Source organism: Dipteris shenzhenensis, chromosome 4 (assembly GCF_047967505.1).
Source record: "Dipteris shenzhenensis isolate YYH24624 ecotype China chromosome 4, Dip_SZ_1.0, whole genome shotgun sequence".
Lineage (NCBI taxonomy): Eukaryota > Viridiplantae > Streptophyta > Polypodiopsida > Gleicheniales > Dipteridaceae > Dipteris > Dipteris shenzhenensis.
In genome coordinates this window covers 11,382,611-11,409,060 of record NC_141599.1, presented here as the reverse complement: position 1 = coordinate 11,409,060, position 26,450 = coordinate 11,382,611, and the positions used below count along the sequence as shown (strand labels likewise).

The following is a 26,450-nucleotide window of genomic DNA, read 5'->3' as shown; positions in this document are numbered from 1 at the left end:
TCATTTTCCCAGTTTGGCTTCAAAGAAATCTGCTAGGAGATGCTCCAGATCTTCGGGTGTGTATTTGATGTACTTTGAATTTTTGTTGCTTTCCATCGTGCCACTGACAATTGGTCACACAATTTTAGTTAGAAGCAAATTACGACTAATAGACTATAATTGTACCAAATATGGAAGCAAGTCAATAACAGAGATGGGGTGAACAACGGGGGAGATCTAAGAGGGCTGTCTGTGGAGGGCAAAAGTGGGAAGTGGGTACTTTGGAGAGTGGGCTTGGGCAGTTGTGCATGAGAAGATTTTCACAACCATGACCACATTGGATGAGAGCCCATTGAACCTGAAGTGTCTTAAAAATAGGCGATAAGCTGGTATCAGTTTTTCTGCAACTGCCAGTCGCAGAGCCTCCCGTAATTCAGTTTGTGGTACTGTCCATTGTGCTTGACGTTGATGCATCTCCTCAACAAGGTGATTGAATAGTTTGAATCTGGAGGTAGAGGTTTTCAAGCATTGAAAGAACCATACATATTTGAATGTTATCTGACGTTCAAAGCTTTATATGATTAAATGCAACTCAAAAGGTCAACCTACCTTTCCTTAAGAAGTGCTTTAGGGATTGTAATCATGCTGCCAGCTTCCATGCTTTCGTCACTGTTTTGTACTAAACCTTCCATGCCCAGACATTGAAGGACCTGGTTTGTAATTCACGGACCATTAATTGCCAGGATTGCCGGTAGGAAGCCCATACCTAAAAACGTAACGTTTGATGAATGCAAACATTTCACAAAGGAATGCTGAGTTGGATTAGTTTGCAGTTGGGATTATATAAATCCATTCAATATGATAGATCTTAAGAGACCTTGCTCCAAGCAGCAACTTGGTAATTCGTGGCATGCAGCTGAACTATGGATTGGTGCCTTTGCAACCATTCTTCTCCTAGTAAATACCTCGCCTCACATCTGCAGAATTGAAGTTTTAATACATTGTACAACAAATTTATGAGTTTTGATGTTTAACGACACAAGTGGTATGAACTTTCAATAGCCTGATGATGCCTACCTTTGAATTGATCGGACAACATAGTAGGCATTATTCATGAGGAAAATATGTGCTAGTGCTGGGTCTTTATATTGTTTGGCTTTTGTATCAAGATTGCTCATAAGTGCTGTTAGAATTTGAACAATTGCTCTTGCCAGTTTTGAATTTTCAGGATTTGCCTTGGGTTCACCAAACAGCTGGTGCAATGTACTTTGATGACTGCATAGATAACAGCAAATAGCTAATTATTGAAACTGCAGATATTAAAGAGAAGCTGAACCAATACAGTGAAGTCCATTTCAAATGGAGCCAATCAAATCCTTACTCCTGCAGAAGTTTTATGTAGTTAATCACGTAGCTGGTGAGAGGATGAACCATGCCATCTTGCGTGGCCGTCTTACTGCCATCTTTATAAACGATCTGTTCAAAATCTTTGACAGTATCATGAGCAGTTTGAGCAAGCCGCATGATGATATCTTCAAACCTTTGACACACTGATGCGCCCTCATTTCCTTGAAATAACTTGGTAACCTACAGCAAGAAAATGGGAGGTACCTTATGACAAAGATAGTCATGGAAATTGCTTATCACAAAATTTAAGGTGGCTGTCGATGTTATGCACACAACTAAAGGTGAAATATTAACAAAAGGCGAATGAAGTAAAGCAAGTTATCTTTACAGGATATGTAAGGTGAAATCCCAAAACTCAAAATTCACTGACTGAAATGGTCATATGAAATTGTTGATCTGCTGTGCAAATCACGGCTGCCGTTTGTTTTCCACTTGTGAATTTGCCTTATAATATTTGTTCACTACTTGCCTGTCAATAAGGACTAGCAATGGAATTTTCTCTCTCTTAAGAGAATAAGCAATCTCACCCAAAGCTCTTGGTATCCCTCTGGGGAGAGTTGGGCACGCTGCGGATGGGAGAGGAAAACAATTCCTTGAGAATGAGGTACCAATGAAGTGGGCATCGTTAAGAAAGCGCTTGGTGTGCATTCCAATTCAGATTCGAGGGAGTCTATCAAGCTAAATTTCGTAACGGTATGTTAAAAATTCCCCTAAGAAATAGGTACTTCAAGGACTTTTGTGAAGGGATAGAAGTTGATTTGTTGTTAAGTATTTGTCAAGACTTAATACAATATGGGTGCTCGTTTGAAAGCCTTTGAAAAGAAGCAGCCATTGTGATTGTAAGCTCAGAGAATGGAGATCATAGTGTAATGATATACCATTTTGTGTGAATGTTTAGGTGTCATAGATGTCCCGCTTATGGGCGTTTCACTATAATAAGAAGAGCAAGTTGAAGTCTTTTTCTCATTGAGATGTGCACGGTCAGGTGATGACCCCCGACCTTGGTCAGCCACACTGCTGGCCTGGTTAGCCCCAGCCAGCTGGCACAAAACCAGCCAGTAACAGGCCCTCTACCAGCCTTGTAACCTGCCCCTAACTCTTCCTAAATGCCCTGGTAAACAGCTACCAAACTAACTGAGAAAACTGCTTTCCAGGGCAGGCACACCCACATAGAAGCCCTCACTCTCTCCACACACGAGATGCAATACATTCTAACACAGCATCCCCACCTCTTGGCATCTTGATGAGCAACATTCAGTGTGTTAAACACTCCTTTTGGACAGTAATTAAATATAATTTGAGGGAAATTTTCTTTGGTTATGCCAAGTTATGGCATAAGCATATGGGAAACATTTAGGTAGAGAGAGCAAAGTAGTCAGAAACCAACAATGAGCAAAAACAAAAGAACCTCCAAGCAGCATAATCCAGCATGAAAATGGGGACCATTGGTGGAAGAGGTGGAAAGTATACAAACCAGGGATTTCAGCTGCGGTAAGAAAGCCACATCAGGCAGGACAGCAGAGGAGGGATGTGGGAGCAGCCAATGGCTGTCTCAACATTTACACAAGCAAAGCCAAGGCCACTCTGGCAAGGACATACCTTGGAAGGGACCCTTTCGATATGAAAGGTTGTTTTATGCTCATAACCTTTTTTCACGCATAGATAGAACCGCATTCCGAACTAGGTATGGCCAACACCTTTGAGTTCATTCATAAATTCCTGAGCCTTGTGGATTGGAAGCCTATTTTTTGGCTATGGCCATATTAATGCACACAGGTATGAGCCATCTTCCTTGTAAACTAAGAGTACTAGTGAGGCAAAAGGACAATCTCTATGAGAAATGAAAGTCTTTTGCTGTTCCTCTCGCACCTTAGAGAGACGATTACTGGGCTAGCTCCTGGTTGACATCTCTCTTCTTCCTAATCTGAGGCTCAGCAATCTGCAATGGGTAGGCAATTTCTTTCTTGAGTTTTCTATGTGGTAATCAGTTGCATTTGTGGGGCTGTGAGACCTTGCAACACCACTTTGTGTGCAAAGTGGAGAGTCATGGAATTCAAGTCTTACACTAAACTCTCCCAGAGAAGTCATAGTACACAACCTACTCATCATGTGCTGTGCCATTAGCAACCTCGACTTTCACACAATAGTCAATCTCAATGGTCCCTTATGCTACTTTCTGCAAGGTCATGATGTTGATGAAATTGTGGGTACTCCCCTTGGCCACTAATATATTCAGTTCTACCATCAATGTCACCTCTCAACTCGAGTGTCTTGACATTTGTAGCACCCATTGATGTATGAAGGAATATTAAATACATCTTTGGCTGGGCATGCCAATGTTGCTACTCCTCATCCACCTGATTGTCTCCCTTAGCATCATTTTGTGCACGGAGCAACATAGCATCATGGTGCTCAACTAGAGCGATAACAATCCTATGCGGATTGCCAGCAATGGGCTGAAAAGTAGTGTGATGAGTAAGAGCACTTTGTAATTTGTGTCTAAGTATCTCAAGGACATCTACAAGCTCCTCACTATCTGACAATTCCACAGTCATGTCGAGCTTGGTTGTCACAACATTCCATACTTCCTTGTGCTTTGAAGCTCATCACACTTGAATGGCCCTCTTCCTGCTAACCATGATGGGCCTAGAAACTTCTTAATGTCTGATTTTTTTGATACAGCATTGGACTGGACTTGGGATTTTGCATCTGGCGTTTCAGAAAGGGTGTTCTATTAACAGATACCAATCTGGGAACAGATACGTGAGAAATGAAGCTGTTGCAACCATCGTGTCATGCCATTCCAACATTTTGGACTTCTTATCAACTGCCAATGCATTACCATATTGTCATGTGCATGGACTGTATCTGACGTGTGCTTTAGGCACCCAGGAAGCTTGGGGAGGCTTGGGGCTAGGCAGGCAGTTCTCGGGTTGAGTTGCATAGGCATGGATGGATTAGGATTCGAATTAGGGTTTCCACTATTTTTAGCAGCGCTGGGCTTGAGCCTATATGAGGAGCCCAAGGGTTCAGTTTTCAGTCATGCAAGTCAGAGCAACCTTGGCTCTTCCTTGCTGGTCTGGATCCTAGATCGTGTTGTGGATGCACACCTGCTTTCTAGCGTAGCCCAAGACCCAGCAGTCGATCCAGGGCCCTGGAAGGCGCCACTTGGTGTATGGGATGTCAGGCTGGTAGGGATCTAGTTGGGAGATGTGCCAGAGTGCCAGCAGCTCAGCGTGTGGCTCGGAGGGACATCCTAGTCCTGGTTGTCATGGGTAGGTGGTGAGCATGCTTGCATCCATCATCGTTGTTCTATGATTGTTTTCTTGTGCTTGCTTGCAGGTCTGGGTTCTCAGGAGTGCTGGGGTTGTGTTAGTTGGTATCAGAGCCAACTCTTGAGGTACGAATCTCTGTAGAGAGAAGATGTGGACGAATTTTTCTCCAGGTATGATTCAAATTCAATATTTGCTGTGGTACCTTGCAAGAGCTTGTGAATTCGCCAGTTAGGGCTATGAATTTGTTAGGATTGGGATGGAGAGGATTCACGAAGATGGTGCATGTATAAATCGCAGAAGTAGAAGCCTGCTCGTCAGGAATCTGGGAGAGTAAGACTTGCTGAGGTAGAAGCCTATTCGTCAGGAATCTGGGAGAGTAAGACTGGCATTTGTTAGGGTTCTAGATTTGAGTTGGCTGACAGTACAGTTTGTTGAAGATTGGAAGCACGATTAAGGTAAGAGGGCTGTTGCGAATCCCTAGGACAGGATGGGGGTTGCAGCGAATTTCCTGGCTGATGGATTTAGAGGAGGCGCTGCAAGGAAAGGGAGGAGGAGCGGAGCGTTGGAAGCTGTCCATGTCCAGGACTTGGCTGGATGAGATTTTGGCATGCCATTCTACCCTTAAAGCAAAAGCACTCTAAATTTGGGGAGGGTGGCTTAATCAGGGTAGCTTCTGGAAAGCCCCGCTTTCCAAAAGCATGAATTTACCAGAGCCTAAAACTCTCAGCCTGCCCTTCTCCAGCCTCATACTTTCTCCCAGTGTAGGCGCAGCATAGCCTTGTGGCCAGCATCTCTTCATCGACTTCCATCAGCCAGACTGAATTCCTAGCAGTTCCATATTCAGTTCGCCCCTGAGTCGTCTCTTTCCTCTTCCCTTTGGCAGCTCCTAGTCCACCAATTATCTACCAACTCAACCACCTGCTGTCTTTTCTCCCCTAGGCTGATATCTCACCTCGATTTCAGCCTTTTACACCCTCGGCCCCTTCTTTTTTCCTGTCACGACTCTCTCATGGCTGATGCGAATGATCCTAAGGTTCCCGAGGGGGAGCATGTCGTGGATTTCAAGGAGGGAATGACCAAGGCCTCTATGATGATATGATTACAAAGCATGCTTTCAGCGATTTCATGACCACTGTTAGTTGCGAGGTTCAATTGGTTACTTTGAATCATCCTGAGTTGACCCAGCAACTTCAAGTGATTCACTTTTGTTACTCTTTTGACCAGCATAGTTCAAGCACTCACTCACGTGGATGCTTTAGCTTCAGTGTTGGGTCCTTCAGATCCATATCCTGGAGATCAGAAATCCAAGACCAAGGAAGTTGTAGACACTTTGTTGCACAAGTGGCAGGTGCACTTCCAGCTCCATCCTTATTCTGATGATAAAGAAAATTCAACTTGCAATGGGGTGTTTATCCAGAAAAGCATTACTTTGGTGGAAGGAACTTCCGCCGAAACCCACCTACTAGATCGAATTTGAAGAAGTCTTTAGGAAAGAATTCTTGAAGAAAGAGGAGGATTATGATATTGTAGGGAAATTCAAAGCCCTAGATATGTCTAAGTAGAATCTCACCATTGAAGTCTATCTCCAAAAATTCAGGGATTTGCAAAATTGAGCCATAAAGATGGATCCTTACATTATTGGGATTCTTTGTGGATATCCGCGTTACCTGATTCTTATAAATTGCAGGTCAAGAACAACAAGTGCACTTCTTTGCAAGAGGCCATGAATAGTGCATGTATCTATGATGACACCATGGCCACGACAAAGGATGCATCCACCTCAGATACCAGCGGGAAGAACAAGCGGAAGTTCTTCCAACCTTCTACTGGCATCGGGGAGGGGAGGTCTTCGGATAACACCTCCAAGAAGAAACCGAATTTGACTCACACTGGTTTCCTATGCACCTTAAAGCTGAAGAAGGAAGGCCGTTGTTCCATTTGTGAGGAGAGTGGCCACACAAAGGTGGATTGTCCGAAGCGTCGGAATCCTACACCTTCTCCAGTACCAAAGCTGCCTTCGGAACAAGGACCTAAAGCCAAAGGGGCTACCCAAGTCTTTGCTGGTTTGGATCCTGGATCGTGTTGCGGACGCGCACCTAATTTCTAGTGTTGCTAAAGACCCAGCAGTAGATCCAAGGTCCTTGAGGGCGCCACCTGGTGGTATGGGACGCCAGGCTGGTAGGGATCTAGTTGGGAGATATGCCAGCAGCTCAGCGTGTGGCTCGGAGGGGACATTCTATTCCTGGTTGTCATGGTTGGGTGGTGAGCATGCGTGCATCCATCATCGTTGTTCTATGATAGTTTTCTTGCGCTTGCTTGCAAGTCCGGGTTCTCAAGAGTGCTGGGGTCGTGTCACATATGGGCTTGCATGCTTTGGCTTAAAAACCTTAGCAAGCTTAGCAGCTTGCTCAATGTTTAATGGCTTGTGGCCATTCACATCAAATGTAGAGGAAGGGTGCTTGAATGAATGGCATCAGTCTCCTCGTCTTCGAGATGCCATGCACCAAGAGGGAAAGTCTCAAGAGTTGGTGTATATACTTTTGGACTGTTCCAGTATGGGATAAAGCATAGGAATAAGCCAATCTGTTGCTCCAAGATGGGCAGAGAAACAAAAGTGGTGACCATGAAGTCCTTATTTTAGTCCCATGTGGTAGGTCTATTTGGAGAATCTTGCATGTAGTAACACTAAGATGATTGACTCTTCATCTGTGGCATAGAAGCAGAAATAATCTTCCAGCTTTGTGATCTAATCCTCAAGCTCATTAGGGGTCGGAGAGCCCCCTTTGAACTAGGCAAGTGAGCTTACCCTTGAACGTGGGCATCATCCCTCTTGAGGCTCACATAATGATGAAATGCCATCTTGTCTCTAATGTCCTCAAATATAACACAATATGACTGCAAATTATCTGATAGCATGACATCATAGTCTAGTTGGCCAACTATGCCACTCTGCTGTTCCTCCCATCTCGTGCATGGGCTGAGGCAAACTGTGGGTGCTCACATGTTGTGAGATGGGGCTATGAGTCTCTAGCTGGAGTCCCTAGCAGCATGGTTCTGCAGGCATCATATCGTTGAAATTGCAAGACAAAAGGTTGGGAGGATGAGTAAGCCCTCTCCCACTGGTACGAGTTGTGGCGTGAACCCATCTCCTCACTAGGCACAGATTATTAACGGTAAAGAAAAAAAACAGTTATCCAAAGCTTCAAACTATATGGACGCCTTGCATTTGCCATGAAACCGCCTAGCGCTATAGAGAATGCATCAGCAATTCCGAAGTTATCACCATACAGGGGTACAAACTCCTCCATCTAAAAAAACATGGAGTGCTGAAAACTGGAAGGGTGTCTAGCATCTAACATATAACCACCTCGTGGCAGAGAAAATGCATCGTAGCACTCTAAGTGATTCCCATGCTGGCCCTAGGGACATAGGTTTATTGCCTGTCTCTTTGAAGTGCGGTGGCCAGAACTAGGTTTACTTGTTAACCAATCTACTAGAAGGTATGCTCCCCTGTTTGCTCACTTGTGAAGTTCATTTGCCGGTTAATCTGCTGTGCAAGTTGCTGTCCCATCTTAGAAAAGAGTGCTTTGAAGCAACGAGGATAGTGCCTCCAAAATTGGACCTGTGCATCTGCTGAAACTGGGGACATAGGATTAGAAGGCACGAGAGTGCTGTTAGTAGGTGCTCCCACTGTGGCAGGTGCTTGCTTGTGTTGAGAGCAAATGTTAATCCAACCATAGTGCACATTGTGGTGCCATGGTACATTATCATTACAAAAAGGGTGCAAATGTGTGCATAGGTACTTGCAAGATGAGTCCCTAACTGACAGACATGAATGTCCCCCACAAGTACAATCGAGGTGTGAAAGCACTAATAGATTTAGATTAAAGTATAAAGGTATGCTATCTACATACAAAAGATAATTGAACATTAAAATCTAGTCAAGAAAGAAGATTGCACTCAAGTGGGCAGCTTAAAAAGATGCTACATCTAAGGGGATCTGCGAGGAGATTGATGTTGGTTGCCAATAAAAGTCATGAATGATAGATGAACTACAGATGGCAAAGTCTGCCTGATGGGATTAAGAGCAGTTGTACAGTGGATGGCAGATGAAAGCAAGTAGACGGTTGTATGGATGGCTGTAGGAAGATGAGGCATGATGGCTGTATGGAAAGCAAAAAATTGACGAAGGGAACCGCTGATCTGCGGATTTGACAATGCTCTCTGAAGTGTTCATTTGAAGTGCAGTGTGTTATCACACTGGCTGAAGGATTGGAATAGAAGAAAGAAGGGGGAGCTGAAGATAGGAGAAAAGGTGCCAGGAATGTAAACTCTGATACCAATGTAGAAGAGCAGAAGTAGAAGGGAAAAAGGAAGGAAAAGAGTCAGGGCAGGGAAGGCTGGGAGTGTGAAGAAGAGGGGAATGTGGAGAATAAGGTGTCAAATCAATATGTACTGAGGCTGAAGGAAGGAAGCAGAATAAGGTGTTAAATCAATATGTGAGTATAATAGGAAGAGGGTTGATGCTTTTATAGTCCTCCACACATCCTTCTTTTTTGCCCTCTCTACTAAATGTTCCCCTGATGCTGATCCTACTAACTAAGCATATTTTTCTCTGCATTACAAGTGCAGACACCCATACTCTACTTAACTTGACACAATCAAAATTAGTTACCACAGTGATATAGAAAGAACATTCTCAATAGGCAAAGAGGTTTCAAAGAGTTAATGTCTTCAAGGGAATATCTATTGTCAAAGATCCTCTCTCTTATCTTAATTAATATTGCAAGATATAAGCCAAATGGACTAAAGAGTGTTTGTGAGCGAAGCCTTTACCTCAGGTAGAAGATTATGCATGGTACGATACATGTTGAGAACTGGAAAAAGTTTCTCTGGATATTTTTTGCTTTTGATAACCTCCTCTCCAAAGTCCAGGAGTGTGCTCATGATACTCTCAATGGCGTCAACAAAGCAACAAATCTGACATGGGTCAAGTTGATAGAAAATCTGGTCACACAATGTCCGTTCACCTGCAAACAACAATTGGACCTGAACTTCCATTATCACAATTAGCCCATCTATGTGGTATTGGTTTTGGAAGGTGTCCAGAAAATGTGTCTGTGAACCATTCGACGTTAGGAGTCAATATTAATGCACTTACAGCTATTTCCATATGCTTAGGCCAATCTGCTATCTTTCCTTCTATAGTTTCTGCAGGAGCCTTTCGTATATCATCTCTGTTGAAATTTTCAACACCCAGTTTGTGCAGTATGTGCTCCAAAATTGGAGTCCTTACCTCCCTGTCGAAACCCAAAGAAGTAACACAAAAGAGTGAAGAGTTTGACTCAAATGAAGAGATTTTGGAAAAAAACCATATATATAGATATAGTAGAGCAAATAACCTTGGTAATCAATCATAACGCTGGTCACTACTTTGTGGACTGTCCACAGATCTGACTAAGTTCATGACACCAATTATAAAGAATGCATGATAGCCTACCCTGAACTAAAAGATTGTAGATGGGTGGTGTGTGAACCGGGGTGGAGTGTGTCTGTTCTAATGTTGTGTAGGGTATTCTAGACATTTAAAATCGTAAAATAATAATTAATCAATCATCAACAGTATTGAAACCTTTTCAACATCTTAGGCATAAGATTCCATGGGCATATTTTTCCAAAGGGAGAAGATTTCCCCTTCCCCCCAACTCTTTACAGCAGCTATGGCCCCTTTCTTCTTTCTTTCTGTAACTGAGTTGATTCTCATTTGCATTCACACTCATCTTGCTACCGTCTCTCTCCCCCGTCTGTCCCTTTCTTTCCTCTCATGCAGAATTTTAGGCTTCATTTGTGCAATAATGACTACATATATGCCTAGCTTATATATTCTTGTATCTATGTGAGATTTCTCTCTCTACTCGTGCCTTCCCTTCTTCTAAAATTTAACATCTTTTGCTCCTATATGAGCTGTCAATGTTTGGCCGCCTTTGCAAGGCGCATTTTTTCTACTTTTGTAACTCAACTTCATGAGTCCTTGGAGTCTTACAAGTCATAACTATTACAAATGCTTTGCCTTCCATGGTTTATTTCTATGTTTCTTTTGAGCCCAATGCCCACCTTGAATCCTTTATTCTCTATTCCAGGCTTCTTTCTAGATGTACTTTCCAAACTTGACATTAATCACATTTGCATGATTATAATAACAATGCAAGGTCTATTTCCCAAAAAAAGAGTTCATGCTAAAAAAAGCAAGTACTAAGCCCATTTAAAGTGCATCATGTGAAGGACATAATGTGGAAAGGATAAAGTTACCAATCCAACATGAAAGAGAACCGAAATAGTGAGAATTGAAAAAGCTACATTAGGGTGGGAGTGCCCATAGAGGGAATTCATGATCTCAAGAAATGTTGAGGAAGAGTTGAAACGTGTGGGATATATGCCATCTCATATCATACTTGAGTGAAATGGAATAAATGGTGCCTATGTAATACTTTGAGCAACAAAGCCACTAGTTTTGCTAAAGTGATTTATCCCCAACGAAGTTTGTCGCTCTCTCCCTATCCTTCAATAGATTGCCCCCTTTGACATGTTTAATATTCTTCGAGTAATACTATAAATAATTTGCATTAAGAGCTGTTTATGGAAGAAACTAAAAAATTTAGGGATAGGAGTATAAAAAATACCACTAAAGGAATGAGATAAATTAGATGTCAGTACTTCCTCCTACATTCTCATGCCCAATGTCTTGGGAGGGTGAAATAGTTAGCAAATGTTGGTCTTTTTAAGGAGTATATTGTGACAAGGTCGACATGTGGCAAGTGATACGTGGGTGACCACGTGGAGATATACACATGGCTAGCATGGTTGCACATGATGTGGCGCAACCATTGATGTAATCACAGGGATTCGTTTAACAACAATAAAAAGGGATCTCGGTGCTTTGGAGGGCATGTCGTTTTGTGACTAACGTAGTGTCGTCTCGAGCAAACCTTCATTGTTGCCTCGTCTCGTGTTTGTCTCTTAGATTCTCGCTTGTTATGTTTTGGTGGAGACGCCATGGATCGGATGGAGCATGACGCGACTCAGGTCCCCCATGTCAATCACGTCTCCCAAATTTCACCTTACCCTGGAGTTGTTGGTGATCCTATCGTCCGAACTCGTTCAATGCAATCTGAACATGGCATCCATCTCTTCACGGTCTATGTCCAACGCCTCGGCATGATTGGAAAGTCTGTCCGAAGGCCTTCATTGGCACCCTCGAGGAGGATATCTATATGTGGTTGGACCACTTTGACAATCTTTGTGAGTATCACCATTGGTCCGATCAACAGTGCGTGGAGGAAATTAAGCTATCATTTAACGTGCTCACTATTGCGGCTTGGTATCATGCAGCTCGATGCTCATGTCAAAGCCTCTTGGCCTCATCGCCGGTTGGTTGTCTATTCAACATTCGGCAATATGGATACTGTGAAGGATGCTCTGTTCTAGTTACAAGAATTATGTCAGTCGCCACATGAAACCGTCTCATAGTTCAGCGTCAAGTTGACTCACTTGTTGATGAGGCTTGACATCGACATGCTGGAGGACTTGAAACTATTCTTCTTATGGTCGCGTCTAAAGTCAACATTTCGCAAAGAACTCAGGACCAAGGTCCCAAGACCTTGCATGAGGCACCTTTGATTGCATAGAGGATAGATTTTTCCTCCTCCAAGTTCTCGTCTTGAGTACCGACTCTCTCCCCAATTTCGCCCACTCCCTCATTAGGCCTACCCCCATGGATATAGACAACGTCCACAACGCTTAATATTCTTCGTCACGGAGGCCATTCTCAATGATAAATCCGGTTTGTCGGATTGAGATCCATAGGGTCTAGCTCACTGTTTTTACTACAAGTATGGGCACGTTGGCGTTATTGTCGGCAATTTTTGGCAACGCAAGGTCCGGTTTCGCATAGTTAATCGAGATCCACAAGGCCAACCTCGTTGGTTTTACTGCAACAAGTATGGGCATGTTAAGTGTCATTGCCGGAAAATTTTGGCAACGCAAGGTCCAATCGCTATGCGCAACTCCTAGGTTTCGTCCAATTTCTCCCTCTCTTTGTTGTCTGGACAAGATCAATTGGAGATGTCGAGGGAGTTGACGTCCTCAGTACTGTCCCAATCTCTCCTGCTCACTATTGTCTTTGTAGTTGCCGCTTAATTCCAACAGTCTTCCATTTTGGTTCTAGTTGATTTTGGCAGTCCCCTTACCGTTCACAGTCGTTTTGTCAAAAAATCTCCCTTGCATTGCTATGCTATTCCGCTCTTCGACGTCCTTTTTGATGACGCTCAGGCCTCTCTCTCACCTTGGGCACATGGAGGCCTTTTGGTAAGGTTTAGGCAAAAAAGGCAATCGGATGCCTGATTGATGCAAATGGAAAACACAATCAAGTAAAGTCCGGCAAGAGGGGTTGATGGAGAACCAGGCAATCGGACTACATGTGCACCTAACTCCGACAGGGTCCAGCAAGCTTCTGACAGACTTTAGCTGCATGTGCCCCTGATTCTGGTAACTCCAGCCTCGACTTATTTCAATCGGAAACCTCTCATGTGCTTGATCTATCTATTGTGCGTATGCCTATAATGTACCAATCATGTTCGGCTCTCATTAGTTTTTAGTCCTGACCATCGTGTTGTCCCATCAAATATTTCCCTCAACTCTCGGCTGGGACTGGTTACAAGCCAACCAAGCTGTATTAGATTTTGCCAATTGTACTCTTCTATTGCCAGGCGCTGTCCCATACCTTGGCTTTCGCCCCACTATTTTTCGATCAAGTCGCTGCCTCTTCCATCGTCTGTGATGTCTGGGTCCGTGCCCAGATCAATCAACGCTTGACCACTCTGACCAGGGTTGAAACTTCAAGTTCAAAGTTATGAAGATTGTGGTGGATAAGCTAAATATTAAGAAACACTTCACCAGCCCTCTCCACCCCGAATTCAAGTGCCTCACGGAGTGGGATTAAGGTCATGCTCGCAATGTACGTTGATCCCTAACATAAGAATTGCGATGTTTACGCCCTTGCCACTTATAACAATGCCTTGCCCGTTGGAGTCTTTGTTTGGTCGGGCCCCACGTTTTCTAGCTGGAACGGGCCTGATTCAACTAAAGGATGTCAAGAACCAGGACGTTGTTAATTGGTCCCACTTTCTCTAGAATGCTCTTCAATTCATTCGACAAAACGCAGCAGCTTATCTGCGCAAAGCACAAGACCGGCAAAGAAAGTACTATAACTGCGGCCATGTTTTTATCTCTTATCAAGTTGGTGATCTGGTGATGCTACATTGCCGCTGAAAAGTTCCTACCTCATTGGGTTTGGTCCGTATCAAGTTATTGGTCCATTCGCCACACTACTTATGCGTTGACCCATTGTGGCCTGTGCATAAGAATAAAATGACTAACCATATTGCTCGCATTAAGCCTTTCAATGTAGGCACACTTGTGGCTTCTAAGGGAGTAGACATGAAACGGTTGACACGTGGCAAGTGACACGTGGGTGACAATGTGGAGGTAGATACATGGGTAGCATGGGTTGCAGGCGAGATGGCGCAACCACTTATGTAATCACAGGGATCCCTTTAACATTAATAAAAGGGGATCTCGGTGCTGTGGAGGGCACGTCGTTTTGTGACTGACATAGTGTCCTCTCGAGCCGATCTTCATCGTTGCCTCTGTCTTGCATTTGTCTCTTAGATTCTCACCCTAGGACTATTCTTGGAAGCAAGACATAGACAATTACAAGGGGAGAAGTAACGAATGAAATAGTGCAATATGTTAAGGGCCTCCTTTCTAGAGTAAAGCTTTCGACTAGGAGGATCTCCCCACCTGATCCAAGGGTTAGGCCAATTGAGGGTCCAAGGAGAAGAGAAACAACATGGTTCCTAGAGGACAACATCAACAAGAAAACAAGGATCTATGCAAAAGAGCTGCCAGCCCCAAACACTCCTGCTTCTTTTCCAAATATGTATGCTAGGCGGTTCATGGAACTCCAACGAGACTCAAGGGCTTATACTGACAAAACGCAGGAGGAATAGATTTGTCAACTACAGCTTGAGGTACAAGAGCTCAAGCGTAAGGTGACAATAATGGAGTAGAAAATCGACAAGATGGAGTTGGAATATCCAAGTTGGTTTGGGGTGATGAAGTGTTCAAACATTGGAGAAACCTATTCTGCTGATGCCATCCGTGAGCTCACAGCCTCTCTCTTTTTTGGGCATATGCTTCCCTAGGTTTCCCTCCCCCATGCTCTCCTCATTTGGGGGCTTACAGATGGGGAGGTGACCTTTCTTTTTTTTCTTCTAAAAAGATTACTTCATTAAGTATGAATGAAAACCGCGAGAGCGGAGCTACATCATGCCATGCATGAGAAAAAAACAAACCAGCTCAAAATGAGCTAACAAAAATCCAAGGTGGAGGCTGAAAGTGCCACCTCAACCCTGAAGGAGACTCAGAGAAGAAAGGAGATCCTCTCCGAACCCTGAAAAAAGTCTCTCTCCTGGCAGTAGTTGCTCTGGAAGATCCCTGCATGCTCTCCTAGATGGCCACCATTGTGTGTATAGTATCAGTCCATATACTGGCCATAGACTGGGAGGGGTGAAGGTGGGAACCCTCCATCGCCTCCGTACTTCTGGCCCTCCAAATATGCCAAGTTGCAATGCTAGCTAGAATCTCCCATGATGTGTCCACCGAGGCATGAGCAGCTCTGAAAGGGAGGTGACCTTTCCAACACTCTTCTATGTGCAAATCACCATCAGGGTGAAGAGCAGTGGAGAGTCTCATGTGCACAGTGAGCAACAGGGCTTCCATGAGCAGCTACTGACTTGACAGGAGGCATGTGGCAGTTCGGAGTTATGTACCTATGAAGTTCTTGTTTAAAGGCAACAACAGAAGTGACACTGATCAAAATGGAATATTATTTAATCATGAAACTGCTGTGTCAGGCGCTAGATCCGTGCAGCATATGAGGCTCGTGGTGGTGCCTTATCCCAGCAGAGTTTGCTGCAGCTGTTGGTACACTTTTGGAGCTCCTTTTTGTACGGGTTTCTATATATTTATGAGATCTATTGGGCTGTACATCTGAGCATTCTCTCTCACAGATGTGTAAGTGTTTTCTATCGTCTTGTGTGTGCATGTGTCTAAAAGTGAGATACAATGAGTGTTTTACTGTGGCATATCTTCCACACTACATGTTTGGTATTCTCAGTTGGTGATTGGGCATTAATCTACACGTTGTACTAGCTATGCTATGCTACAAGAAAGTGAAGGTTTGTTCTCCAATATATAGGGTCCTATGCCGTTCGTAGATTAAAATTTTGACTCTAATTCAATGAAGGAGTTGGTGTTTTCCATACGTTGGTGCAACAGTAAAATTTGCACTATACTATGCCGCTTGTCACTCTAGCTTTAAGGTTTCCTTAAAAACTGATTGTTTGTTTATATTTCATGGTGGGTGCAATCCATTTCAGCTTTCTTAGGTTTGCTCCAATGTTTTGTATTCTTTGCACTCTCACAAACTTCAAAGACTTCTTATTATCCAGCAGCGCCAGAGGCATGATCTGGTAGTACTCACCTCTTGCCTAGCTGTCTACAGAGGAGGGTTTTCACTTTTCTTTTGTCTTGGTTTTACTTGTATGAGTCGCTTTGGCCATCAGGGTCACAACTTGTGCAATCATCATTCATGGAAGGGGTTGCGTGCACCTCGGGTTGATTTGGCCTACAAACATTTTGTGAAATTTTGTGCATGTTTGGTTGCTTTGCCCTATAAATTAAGAACTGCTTGCTAAAGAGAGATTTTCCACCTTAAAAAGAGGATTTTCAAAACATTCAATTCAACCCTCCTCTTTCTTGATGTGTGGAATCAACAGTTCTTTTCTTCTATTTTCCAAGCTAAAATTAGGTGGCACTATTAGCCACCTCTAAGGGTTTATGATGGTTATCGTCAGGATATGAATGCTGTAGTCCCTTGTAGTCTTGCTGTAGTATGTTTCTTTTCACTCAGAATTGCTTTAAAAGTGACATCAGTGTTCCCAATCAAAGCAATCACGGCTATTATGAGTAAAAGAAGTCTAATGACTTTATGTCACACAAATGATTAATTTTTAGTTAAGAAAGACAAGTTTCTCCTTTGATTCAAGCTCTACACAAATTTTGGCCTCAATTTTAGGAAGAGAACAAATTTCAAAAGTTTAGAAGTTATGTTGTTTATGAGACTTCAAGCCGGATCCATTCAAGGTAGAAGCTTATGCAGTTCATTTACTAATTTTGGATCCATAAGGTCTTTTTTGGTTCGAACTTACAGTGGATTTAGTAATGCTAACTTGAAAAAAGAACTTGTGACATTCATTTTCAAGATGCAGCTACCTGTAAGCTTTAAGGCATTGTTGAGTGTAACCAGCAGAAATCATGCGTCGGGCAACTCCATGCAAAAGAGGAAGAGATTGGGAGGAGAAGAGGTTTGGAAGGATGGGGTTTGCAGCTTCATACTTCTCCCCTTGAATTGTTTTATCAATGTTTACAGGTAGAGCTGCATTTTTTATGGAGTCATTTGCAGACCTAATAGGGCCAGAATAACCACCTGGCAATATATGTGAGTCATTTGATGTGCTTGGCAATAACTTGAAGAGGTGGGCTGGCTCAATGATTTTACTGCAGTAAGGATTCAAAGCATATTTAAAACCCTTTCTCATAAAATAATGTTGCTAATATATTGCAGTACAAAGAATCAGAATAGGTGAGCAAGCTTTAATTGATAGAATTTAAAAATATTTTTTGGGTGTAACTCATAGTACATCAAACGTTATAATACTTCAGAAGCTACAATTGCAATTGGGTCAGAAGCAAACCTGTTCTCAGTTAGGATTTGTTTGAACAATGCTTCTAGTTTTATCATAGCTTTTGATAGCAAGGACTCGGCATGATGCAGTGTTCCATCGCTTCCCTTTAACCAACGGTTGCTCATAAAAAACTTGATGTTTCCTTGCAATTGGTCTATTGCCGATAGGTAACCATCCAAATCTGTGGTGGGTTCATCTAGGATCCTGGACTCGACCTGCATCCATGATCCAAAGTTTTGTGATGTTAAAATTAGATTTCAAAAAAGATTTCCCAACCCAATCTACTACCTTTTCTTAAAGGAATCTACCTGATGCTGCACACTTGCATTGTACTCATTTAAGCGGATGATGTAGTATTCTTTGAAAAAGATAAGAGGGACATGCAAACTCACTTGGATGCATTGGGTTCTTTCTGCAATTACTCAGCCAAGGAGATCAACATTGCAAAAACAAAAGTAATGCTGATCGGGACTCGAAATAAACAGATGGACTTCACAATCGAAGGAGAGACTTTGGAAAGAGTCACCACATACAAATACCTAGGGCTGGAATTTGCAAATAACTACAAGTGGAATATGTGTGTGGAAAGAAGAATTCTGGGAGGTTAGAAAGCTCTCTACAGCTTCCAAAAATAAGTACAAGAAGGCACAACTATGGAATTGGGAGATGAAAAAATTTCTATGCACCATGCTTGTGCAAATATTGACCCTCTATGGGTGCCTAGCCTGGTCACCCAGAGCATATTGGAAAAGAATAGAAACAGTGATAAATGCTTAGAACTAGGGTTCAAGCAGACACCCTATTCCATCCTACTAGCTGAGACTGGTATGATATCACTAGACGAGAAGCATTATGCCAATACATGGGGTACCTAAATAAGCTTGGGAAGATGGATGCAAGTCGGATCCACATAAGCAATGGAGGCTACAACGACCAACGGCTGGTACAGAGACTGGGAGGAATGGTTGGAGCTACGGTGCATAAAAGCTGCTGATAGAAATTATGGTGTGACCCGGGAACAAGAATGCAGTTTTACAAGTTGGAAATTAACCCAATGGACAGGTATGGAATGCATAAATGTCCTGGGGATGATATATCACTTTTCAAAAGACATTTAATTTGCAAAATAGAACCAGGTCACATGAGCTAGAGGTGGAGAGGGGCAAGCGGGCAAGACCCAGGATCCCAAGGGAGGAAAGAATCTGCAAAATCTGCCCCACAGGGGAGGTAGAAGATGAGCAACACATGCTAAGTATCTAGTCTATTCATACATTAGAGAAAAAATTAGTGGTATTAGGACACAATAAAGCAACCAAACCCCTTCTAAGACAGGTGCCCTGAAAACTCTGCTGGAACAGCCGGCCTAAAAGCTTGGAAGCTATCTAAAGGTAAGTCTTGGAGCACAAGCTAGTCAAGCAAGTTCTCACAACATGTAAAGCCAGTATATAATTCTTTTCATTGGATGTAAACCTTAAGGGTCTCAAGAGGACTTTAATACATTCATTCATATCATCTCTCTCTCTCTCTCTCTCTCTCTCTCTCTCTCTCTATGATTAGGGTTGTGCGGGGAACGCCTTTAGCTGCTGACAGGGGGTTTTCCCACTCTCCACCCTCCCTCCAACTCCCTTCTACTCCCACTCAGCCCCCTCCCCTCCCACTCCCTTCTACTCCCTCTCCTTCCACTCACTCCCCTCTCCTTCCACTCCCTTCCACTCAGCCCCCCCTCCTTCCACTCCCTTCTACTCAGCCCCTCTCCTTCTACTCTCTTGAACCTTCTCCACTCAGCCCCCTCCCTTCCACTCAGCCCCTCCCCCTTCCACTCCCTTCTCTACCCCCAGCCACTCAGCCCCCTCTCCTTCCATTCCCTTTTGCTCCTTCCACTCCCTTCAGCCCCCTTCTCTCATTGCTCACGACTCGGTGCTCAGCCCTCTCCAAGTCTCCACCAAAAGCCCCCCCTCCTCTCTCCACACTCCCTCCCTCTTCTCTTAGCCCACTCAATGGCTCCTCCATGAGGCATTGACACGGACCAGAAATCCGAGTGGTGGAAGGACGTGGATCCCGTGTCCAAGTACGCCAATTCGAAAGGAGGAGGAGCATGCCAGTGGCCTTGCCACTTTTGTAACAAAGGAAAAAGTGGAGGGGTAGGCCGAGTGCGAGCTCATCTATGCAAAGTTTTAAATCATGGCATTAATTGTTGCCCTGCTGTTCCCAATCATGAGCATGCACGTTTTGTGGCACTTGCAGAGAAATTGGACATGGAGGCAAACAAGCAACTTGCCATTCTTGATCCTCGAGGTCGACCATCAGTGCCACCACCAGCCCCAGGTGCAACAACTCCTGCTTCTTCCATTTCTGCCGCCTCCTTCGGGAGTAGAGCTTCATCTACACCTTCAGGGGCTGCTAGTTCAGTGGCTCCGAGAGTCGTGCAGGCTAGCCTTGTGGCCTCATGGCATCCTAGGAGGAGGGCACAGGTAGATGCAGCAGTGGGAGGATTCTTTTATGGAGCAGATGTGCCCACAGGGAAGGCCTCCAATCCTTACTTCATTGATATCGTGAAGGAGATTGCAGCATTTGGTCCATCTTACACTCCCCCCTCATGTGAGGGGCTGCGCACCACAATCTTGGTGACAGAGAAGATGGCCATAGAGCATGCTTTGGCTCCCATCAAAGACATATGGCTGAGATGCAATGTCACATTGATGGGAGACGGATGGAGTGACACTAGGAGCCGCTCTATTCAAGGCATCATTGCATACTCCAGAGGGGCTAGCTTTTTCATTAAAGCTATTGATAATTCAGAGGCGGGAAAATCAGCCGAGAGGTTGGCTAGCATTTGGATGGAGGCCATTGAATATGTTGGGGCACAACATGTCATCCAGTTTGTTTCGGATGGTGAGAACGCCAACAGGGCAGCGGGGAGGATTCTTGAAGCGAAGTAGCCTCATTTTACCTTCACTCCTTGCATGGTACATGGGCTGAATAATCTCCTAAAGGATATTGGTAAGTTGGATTGGGTGGATCCTATCTTTGATATGGGTAATCATGTTGTCTCTTTCATCACTCACCACCACTACATCTTGGCTGTTTTTTGCAAGATATGCCCAAACAAGAATCTCCTGAAGTATTTTGAGAGCGCTTCGCATATAATTTCATCATGTTGAGGCGTCTTTTTAAGCTAAAAACTCAATTGAGACAGCTTGTTGTTTCGAGTGAGTGGGTTGCATGGCGTGAGTGTAGCACTGTAGGGGCTTAGAGATGCAAGACCATTGCCTTGGATGGCATATTTTGGGATGATGTTCGCCTCTTGCTTCGGGTTTCAAAGCTTATTATTTTGATGTTGAGGCTTATTGATGGGGATAGTCCTTGCATTGGGAAGGTGTATGAAGGGCTGGATAGGATGATTGAGACTATTCAGAGCATTGATAACTTACATGCTTGGAGGAAGGAGGAGATTAGGGGACTTGCAACCTCTTGGTGGACAGAATATCATTGACTTTTAGAGGCTGCAGCCTTTGTTTTGGATGCAAAATTTCAAGGGAAGGGGCAAGAAACATATAAGGAGGTGGTGCAAGGATGGGAATAGATATTGAGACGACTTGTCCCAAGTGCAGATAATAGGAGGAAGGTGTAGGAGGAGCTATCATTTCATAGACAAGGAAAAGGGTTATTTAGATTGGAGGTTGCACCGGCAGACAGGTTCAAGATTTCCTCCTTTTGTTGGTGGGAGGACTATGGGAAGGCAAAAGATCTTGTATTTGTTAATGCAAACTTGCATTTGCTTAACAAGTTCAGGGCAGATTGCACTCCTGAACTGTATCTTGGATTTCGACCACATGAGGACTCCGACAGTGATGTAGAGGGTGCTCCTGAGGATGAGCATGAGGATGATGATGAGGCTCAGCAGGATGAGGGAGAGTCCTCTGTTCTTGTAGACCATTAGGCGGCAAGCTTGACTCTCTATTTTCCTATATACCATGTACTTGACTCGAGAGTCTCGAGTCCTTTTTTGTAACTACTATTTGGTATTGAGGCCTTTTGTTCAGGCTTGAGGCATGGCCTCCTTTTCTTGTATTTTGCATATTATATGCTCGAGCTTCTATGATCTGCAATTCTATGACTTAAAGCTTTAAACTTTAAAGTTTATGCACATTGCACATTGCACAATGCAATTTGCATTGATGTTTATTTCAGTTTTCTAAGGATTTTGTGTCTTTCAAAGTCCAAAGATCAAATGGAAAGCTTAAAGTTGCTACATCTGGTTATTCTTAGCATATTTTGGTATCTTTCCATGTGATTTGATGATGTGTCATCTGATGTGGCGTTCCCGTTCCCATTCCCCCGTTCCCCCTTCCGAAACGTTCCCGTTCCAAACCCCCCCCCCCGTTCCCGAAAAATTCCCGTTCCCAACTATGGAAGAAAGTGACTATTCCTTCCTAACATCGCTTTGTGTTATCGGTAGAGGGTAGTTTATGGGAGACTGTGTCCAGCATCAACATTTAGGTCACCCACTACAGTTTGGTGATGTAAGGCCATCAAGTACTCCAGCAGCCACCCTAGTTAAGAAATTATCTAAATCTTGTGTGCCGTTTGGGAGCACGGGACGTCAAGATCCTGGATGACCACCATTGAGAGGCAGGTGCATCCTGCAAGGCTAAGCCTGCAGGTGTCTTCTATGTATTCAGTGAGCGAGGTCTTCATTCCACCTTGGTTGTCGGCCCCTATTTCAAAGATTCCCTAGGCATTGAGCTGGGTTCTCTGAAAACAGACTTTTTTATAGCAAGTTCTTTTTCTAGAGTTGTCTTCCACGATCAGCGCCTCACAGAATGGCCTCTAGTGGCTCAGTTGGAGAAATTAGGTAGTAGCCTCATCTTTGACAAACCACAGAGCAATAACATTGGCGTGTGATTTTGTTAGGCTCAAAAGGATCATGGATGTCACAGACCAGATTTCAATGGGCCTAGTGTTTCACAATTAGTTGGAGGGCACGGGAGTTGATCAATGCTACTTCATCATGAAGCATGAGTAGGATGTGCAGGTGTATGGCTCGTAGTAGAGGCTGCCTTCGATGTGCTCCTCAGTGCCCTTTCTAGAGAGTATTTGGAGCAACTCACTCGGGAAGTCCACAATAGGTTAGTGAGAGGGGTTGTTAGAGGTTAATATGCCCCACCCATAACTCCCGAAATTAGGAGAGAAATGGGGCTTGACCGAGGGGAGAAGACATCCCTATTCTCAAATGAGGCACATATCCTTGTTGGGGAACAAACACGTGTAGTGTTTGCTCATTGTGTAGATCAGAAAACGAAAATTGAGGAGCCCTGGCATCAGAAGAATGTCATGTGACACATATCCTAGCTTAGGAACAAGCGTGTATAGTTTTTGCTCATTGTGTCAAGTATGCTAGCGCATGTGGACAACTAGAAGTGACGTAGAAATTTGTGTAACCATGCACATATTTGACATAGAAGAGTTAACCATGGAGCCTATGGTTCTAGATTCAACATAAGCAATGGGAGGACAGACCAGTCTGGGTGGAGAGTAGGATTCTAGAGTTGTGGTAAGATGGGCTTGGAGGCATAGACTGGAGCAACAATTTGATTTGGAAGAGTGATGGGGTGGATGGATTTCAAGCAATGGTTGGCGCTTCAATTAGGTGCATGGCTTGCTTTGATGGTAGGCAACGCTCCAGATGGAGGCTGCATGGCTAGCCATAGTCCCACTTGCATTGGGGGACCTCAACAATGGTGGGGAAGCAGGGTCTGTATTCTACAGTTTTGAGTATGTGGTCTGTTCGGATGTTCTCAGTGGAGGGTGAAGATCCCCAGATGTTAATGACAGTTCTTGGAGAGATCACTTATTTGTTGCTCAGTATGAGACTAGAGGTTCATGTGGTTAACCCATTAAAGTCTGTGTGTCGGGCTGGGGAGCCATGAGCAGAGGAGGATGCTAGGGTGGCTCTGGAGAGCTTAAGGATTAGCTACATTCTTGTGAAGGGCTCATAGGAGGTCGAATTCAAGGACAGCTGTATGTGAGGCCAAAGTTCGTGGATAGACACCTGGTGGAGAAGATCTATTTGGATCAGCAAGGGGGATTCAGTAGAGGACTTTAATCTCTCAGGTCCCAGTGTATGAGGGAGACAGCTGGACTAATAACTTAATTTCTTAAAAAGTGATGTAGTGTATTTGTTGTAAAAATGACAGAACACTTTGATTTACCTGCCGACACACATCACACTCTTTTAAAATATCTTCTGCTGCCTTTATCGTCTTATCAATGTTCTCATGGGCCTTTCTAATGTTGTGTGTGTGAACCTGTATTACAGGCCAAAAAAAGTAAATGTTCAGGCAGAAAGAATGACAGCCGAAGGTCTGATAATATTACAACATGCATGATTAAAAGTTATCCTTGTTACCTAAGATTTTGTTGTTAATAAACCACAGGCACATAACCTCACTTACAATGGTAACTAGAAATATGCATCTTTATAAGGCTTAACGTATAGAATCACCATTTGAGAATCATCAAAACAAGGTAACAAAGGGAAGAGAGAAGAACGAGAGAGAGAGAGAGAGAGAGATTATGATGATGATGATTCTATCCTCCGTAGACCTTACAAAATTCTCCAGGGTCTCCCAGCCCATGCACTGGAGACATGTACATGCATCTAGTACTAACAAGTGATATGTGTTGTCAGCTGTGGGCTGTTCTGTAAAAAAATGGAGACAATTCTCCCTCTTCCTCTGCGATTGGTGCCTTGGAAGTGGTCTTAATGTGTTGTTGCTCTATCTGAGTTTGCCTGCATTTGACTACTCCCAGGAAATAAGTGCCGATGGTTAAAGTGTTTCCCGTGCTGATGCAGAGAGAGAGAGAGAGAGAGAGAGATGTATTAACGTCCGCGGGAGGCCTCGCAGGCCTATGGAGTACAATGTACACCAGAAAGGAGAAACTCATACAAGCCTCAATGGGCTGGAGCAAAAGGCCGAAGATTGATTCAATGTTTGCTTTCTTTGTTATAATATTGTCCTGAGTTGATTAGTGCCTAACGTAGGCATGAATTCTAGAGCATGTTTTAAAAAGTTTGACTGTAGTATACTTTTGACAATCAAAGAAAAGTATTTACCAAAAGCTTATCGTCATCCATCGTATCAGTTTTCCAGCAGACCTTGTCAGAGAAATTATTGCCAGAGGTGTCATGGAAACTGCTGGGCCTGCCCACCTGGTGCAACCAGTATGCCTTCAGTGGGTTTTCTCTTTCAAATGCCTAATGAATCTAGTTTTTCTGAATATTCTTGAAAAGAGAATTACTAAAATTTGGAACGGTGCCTGTTAATCCTAGAATTATACGTGTATTGATTTTAAACTCAGTCGCCCAAATAGTTTCTTTCAGAAAGCAACGTCTCAAATCGGAAAATATGCATTTGGAGACGTCATCTCATCTAACTCTTCCTGAAGCCCAGGCTCCAGCTCGATTCCCACAGTGATAACGTGATTTTCTGCTTCACTGCAAGACAAACTTGAGTTTTTGTAGCTAGTCTGCGTCATGTCAACATCATAGTCCAGTCACAGTTTCCCGCTGGAAATCAGCAGTTTGAGCCAGAGAAACGCACTGGGCAAAGCCAGAAGCAAGACTTCAGAGCATCTTCTGCATCAACGGGTGCCTCCATGCTTGAATTTTCTGTTCGAAACTAGAGATATCGCTCATACCAATTGGGTCTGAATTCATAATCCCTTAGGCACAGTGGAGTTAAATACCAACCACTATGCAAAGGTCGCTACCATATCATGTTATACTGTTGATAGCCCCTCTTTAATATTCTCGTGTCCTTGACTATATTGGTTCTCCTCCATAGAAACAAAATACGTGGCATACTAGATTCCCAACCATGGCTTTGCTTGAAAATTTGCAGGGCTGAAACATAAAAGTCTAAGAACAAAGAACAATATACCTCCCCTTTCGATTTAAAAATGTGACGACTAGGCAGACTAGTGTTTAGCCCAACTGTACATTGTGGGGGTCTCATGGAATCCTGCGTGGGCTTCAGGGTTGCTGATCACTGATATGCGAGAATTTCGGCTGTTCCTGGGCTCATCTGGCTTCACGGTAGTTGACGGTTGACCTCTGTAATCTGCGCTTGTCGTATATTGCGATCATGAGGTTCACTCGAACTGTTGTTTTGTTCCGTACACACTTGGAGAGAATTAAGGGACGTAAGCGTTGTATTAGTCGAACTGCACATATGCTATTTCTGATTAAGTGTTGAACGTTCCGTGCATTCGTGGAGCATGAAAAGAAGAGCTCCAACTGCTATAAATGAGTTGAGCACTGTGTCCTACAGACTAGGAAAGGAGGTCAAGCTTACGAAGTGATGATGTTTTTTCTCTCGCTTGCGTGCTTCTAGTGCAATTGAGATTCTGACACGAATGTACACGTGCGTTTGAACCGAGAGAGGACGACGAACGAAAGTAAAAGAAGCGCAAGGCGAAAGAGAGAAGATCGGACGCGCCTGCGCAGTCGAAGAGTCCAAAGAGGCAGACAGGCGGCGATCGAAGGAGCTGAGGATGTCGATCATATCGTCGGTGAGCTGCTGGGAACGACGGAGGCTGTCCTTCAAGAGGCGGGATCGCTCCTGCAAGGCAGCTATGTCGGCCATTGCTGAGAGACACAGAAGGTGGCAGACACGCTTGTGCAACCAAATGGTAGGCCAAGAAGCAGGCAAGCAAGATCGATTATGACGGAGGTGAGGTAGTTACGTAGCCTGTAACGGCTGGATTCGCTTCCAAGTAACAGACCCATCGCCGGAATCCGATTGTCCGACTGCATCTTTTGAGCTGACGAACTTACGATTGAATGAACAGTTCCCTGTTGATCAATTCTGGGATCATGACTATGACTATTCCATAATTCTTAGCTCTACGATTGAATTAA

General features: G+C 43.8%; 1 protein-coding gene across 1 annotated transcript; it reads right to left on the bottom strand.

Annotated features, from left to right (window-relative positions):
* Positions 1 to 26,175, bottom strand: LOC147902455 (exocyst complex component EXO70A1-like). Its single transcript, XM_087373238.1, has 13 exons — positions 25,885 to 26,175; positions 24,645 to 24,740; positions 23,740 to 23,835; positions 17,537 to 17,742; positions 17,055 to 17,339; positions 9,823 to 9,961; positions 9,498 to 9,710; positions 1,361 to 1,566; positions 1,057 to 1,254; positions 857 to 956; positions 589 to 689; positions 338 to 484; positions 1 to 103 (listed from the first exon to the last, which is right to left on the bottom strand). The coding sequence occupies exons 1-13, from the start codon at positions 26,173 to 26,175 to the stop codon at positions 1 to 3; spliced, it is 2,181 nt and encodes a 726-aa protein (XP_087229364.1).
* Between the last annotated feature and the right edge of the window lie 275 nt (positions 26,176 to 26,450).

What these genes read in the sequence shown, in the direction of transcription:
- LOC147902455 (XM_087373238.1), bottom strand. Translation starts at nt 26,175, where the DNA reads ATGGCCGACATAGCTGCCTTGCAGGAGCGATCCCGCCTCTTGAAGGAC. An exon ending in CAAATCCTAACTGAGAACAG is followed by an intron (nt 17,340 to 17,536) that starts GTTTGCTTCTGA and finishes TCCTTACTGCAG; the next exon opens with TAAAATCATTGAGCCAGCCC. An exon ending in CTATTTTTAAGACACTTCAG is followed by an intron (nt 104 to 337) that starts GTTCAATGGGCT and finishes ACCAATTGTCAG; the next exon opens with TGGCACGATGGAAAGCAACA.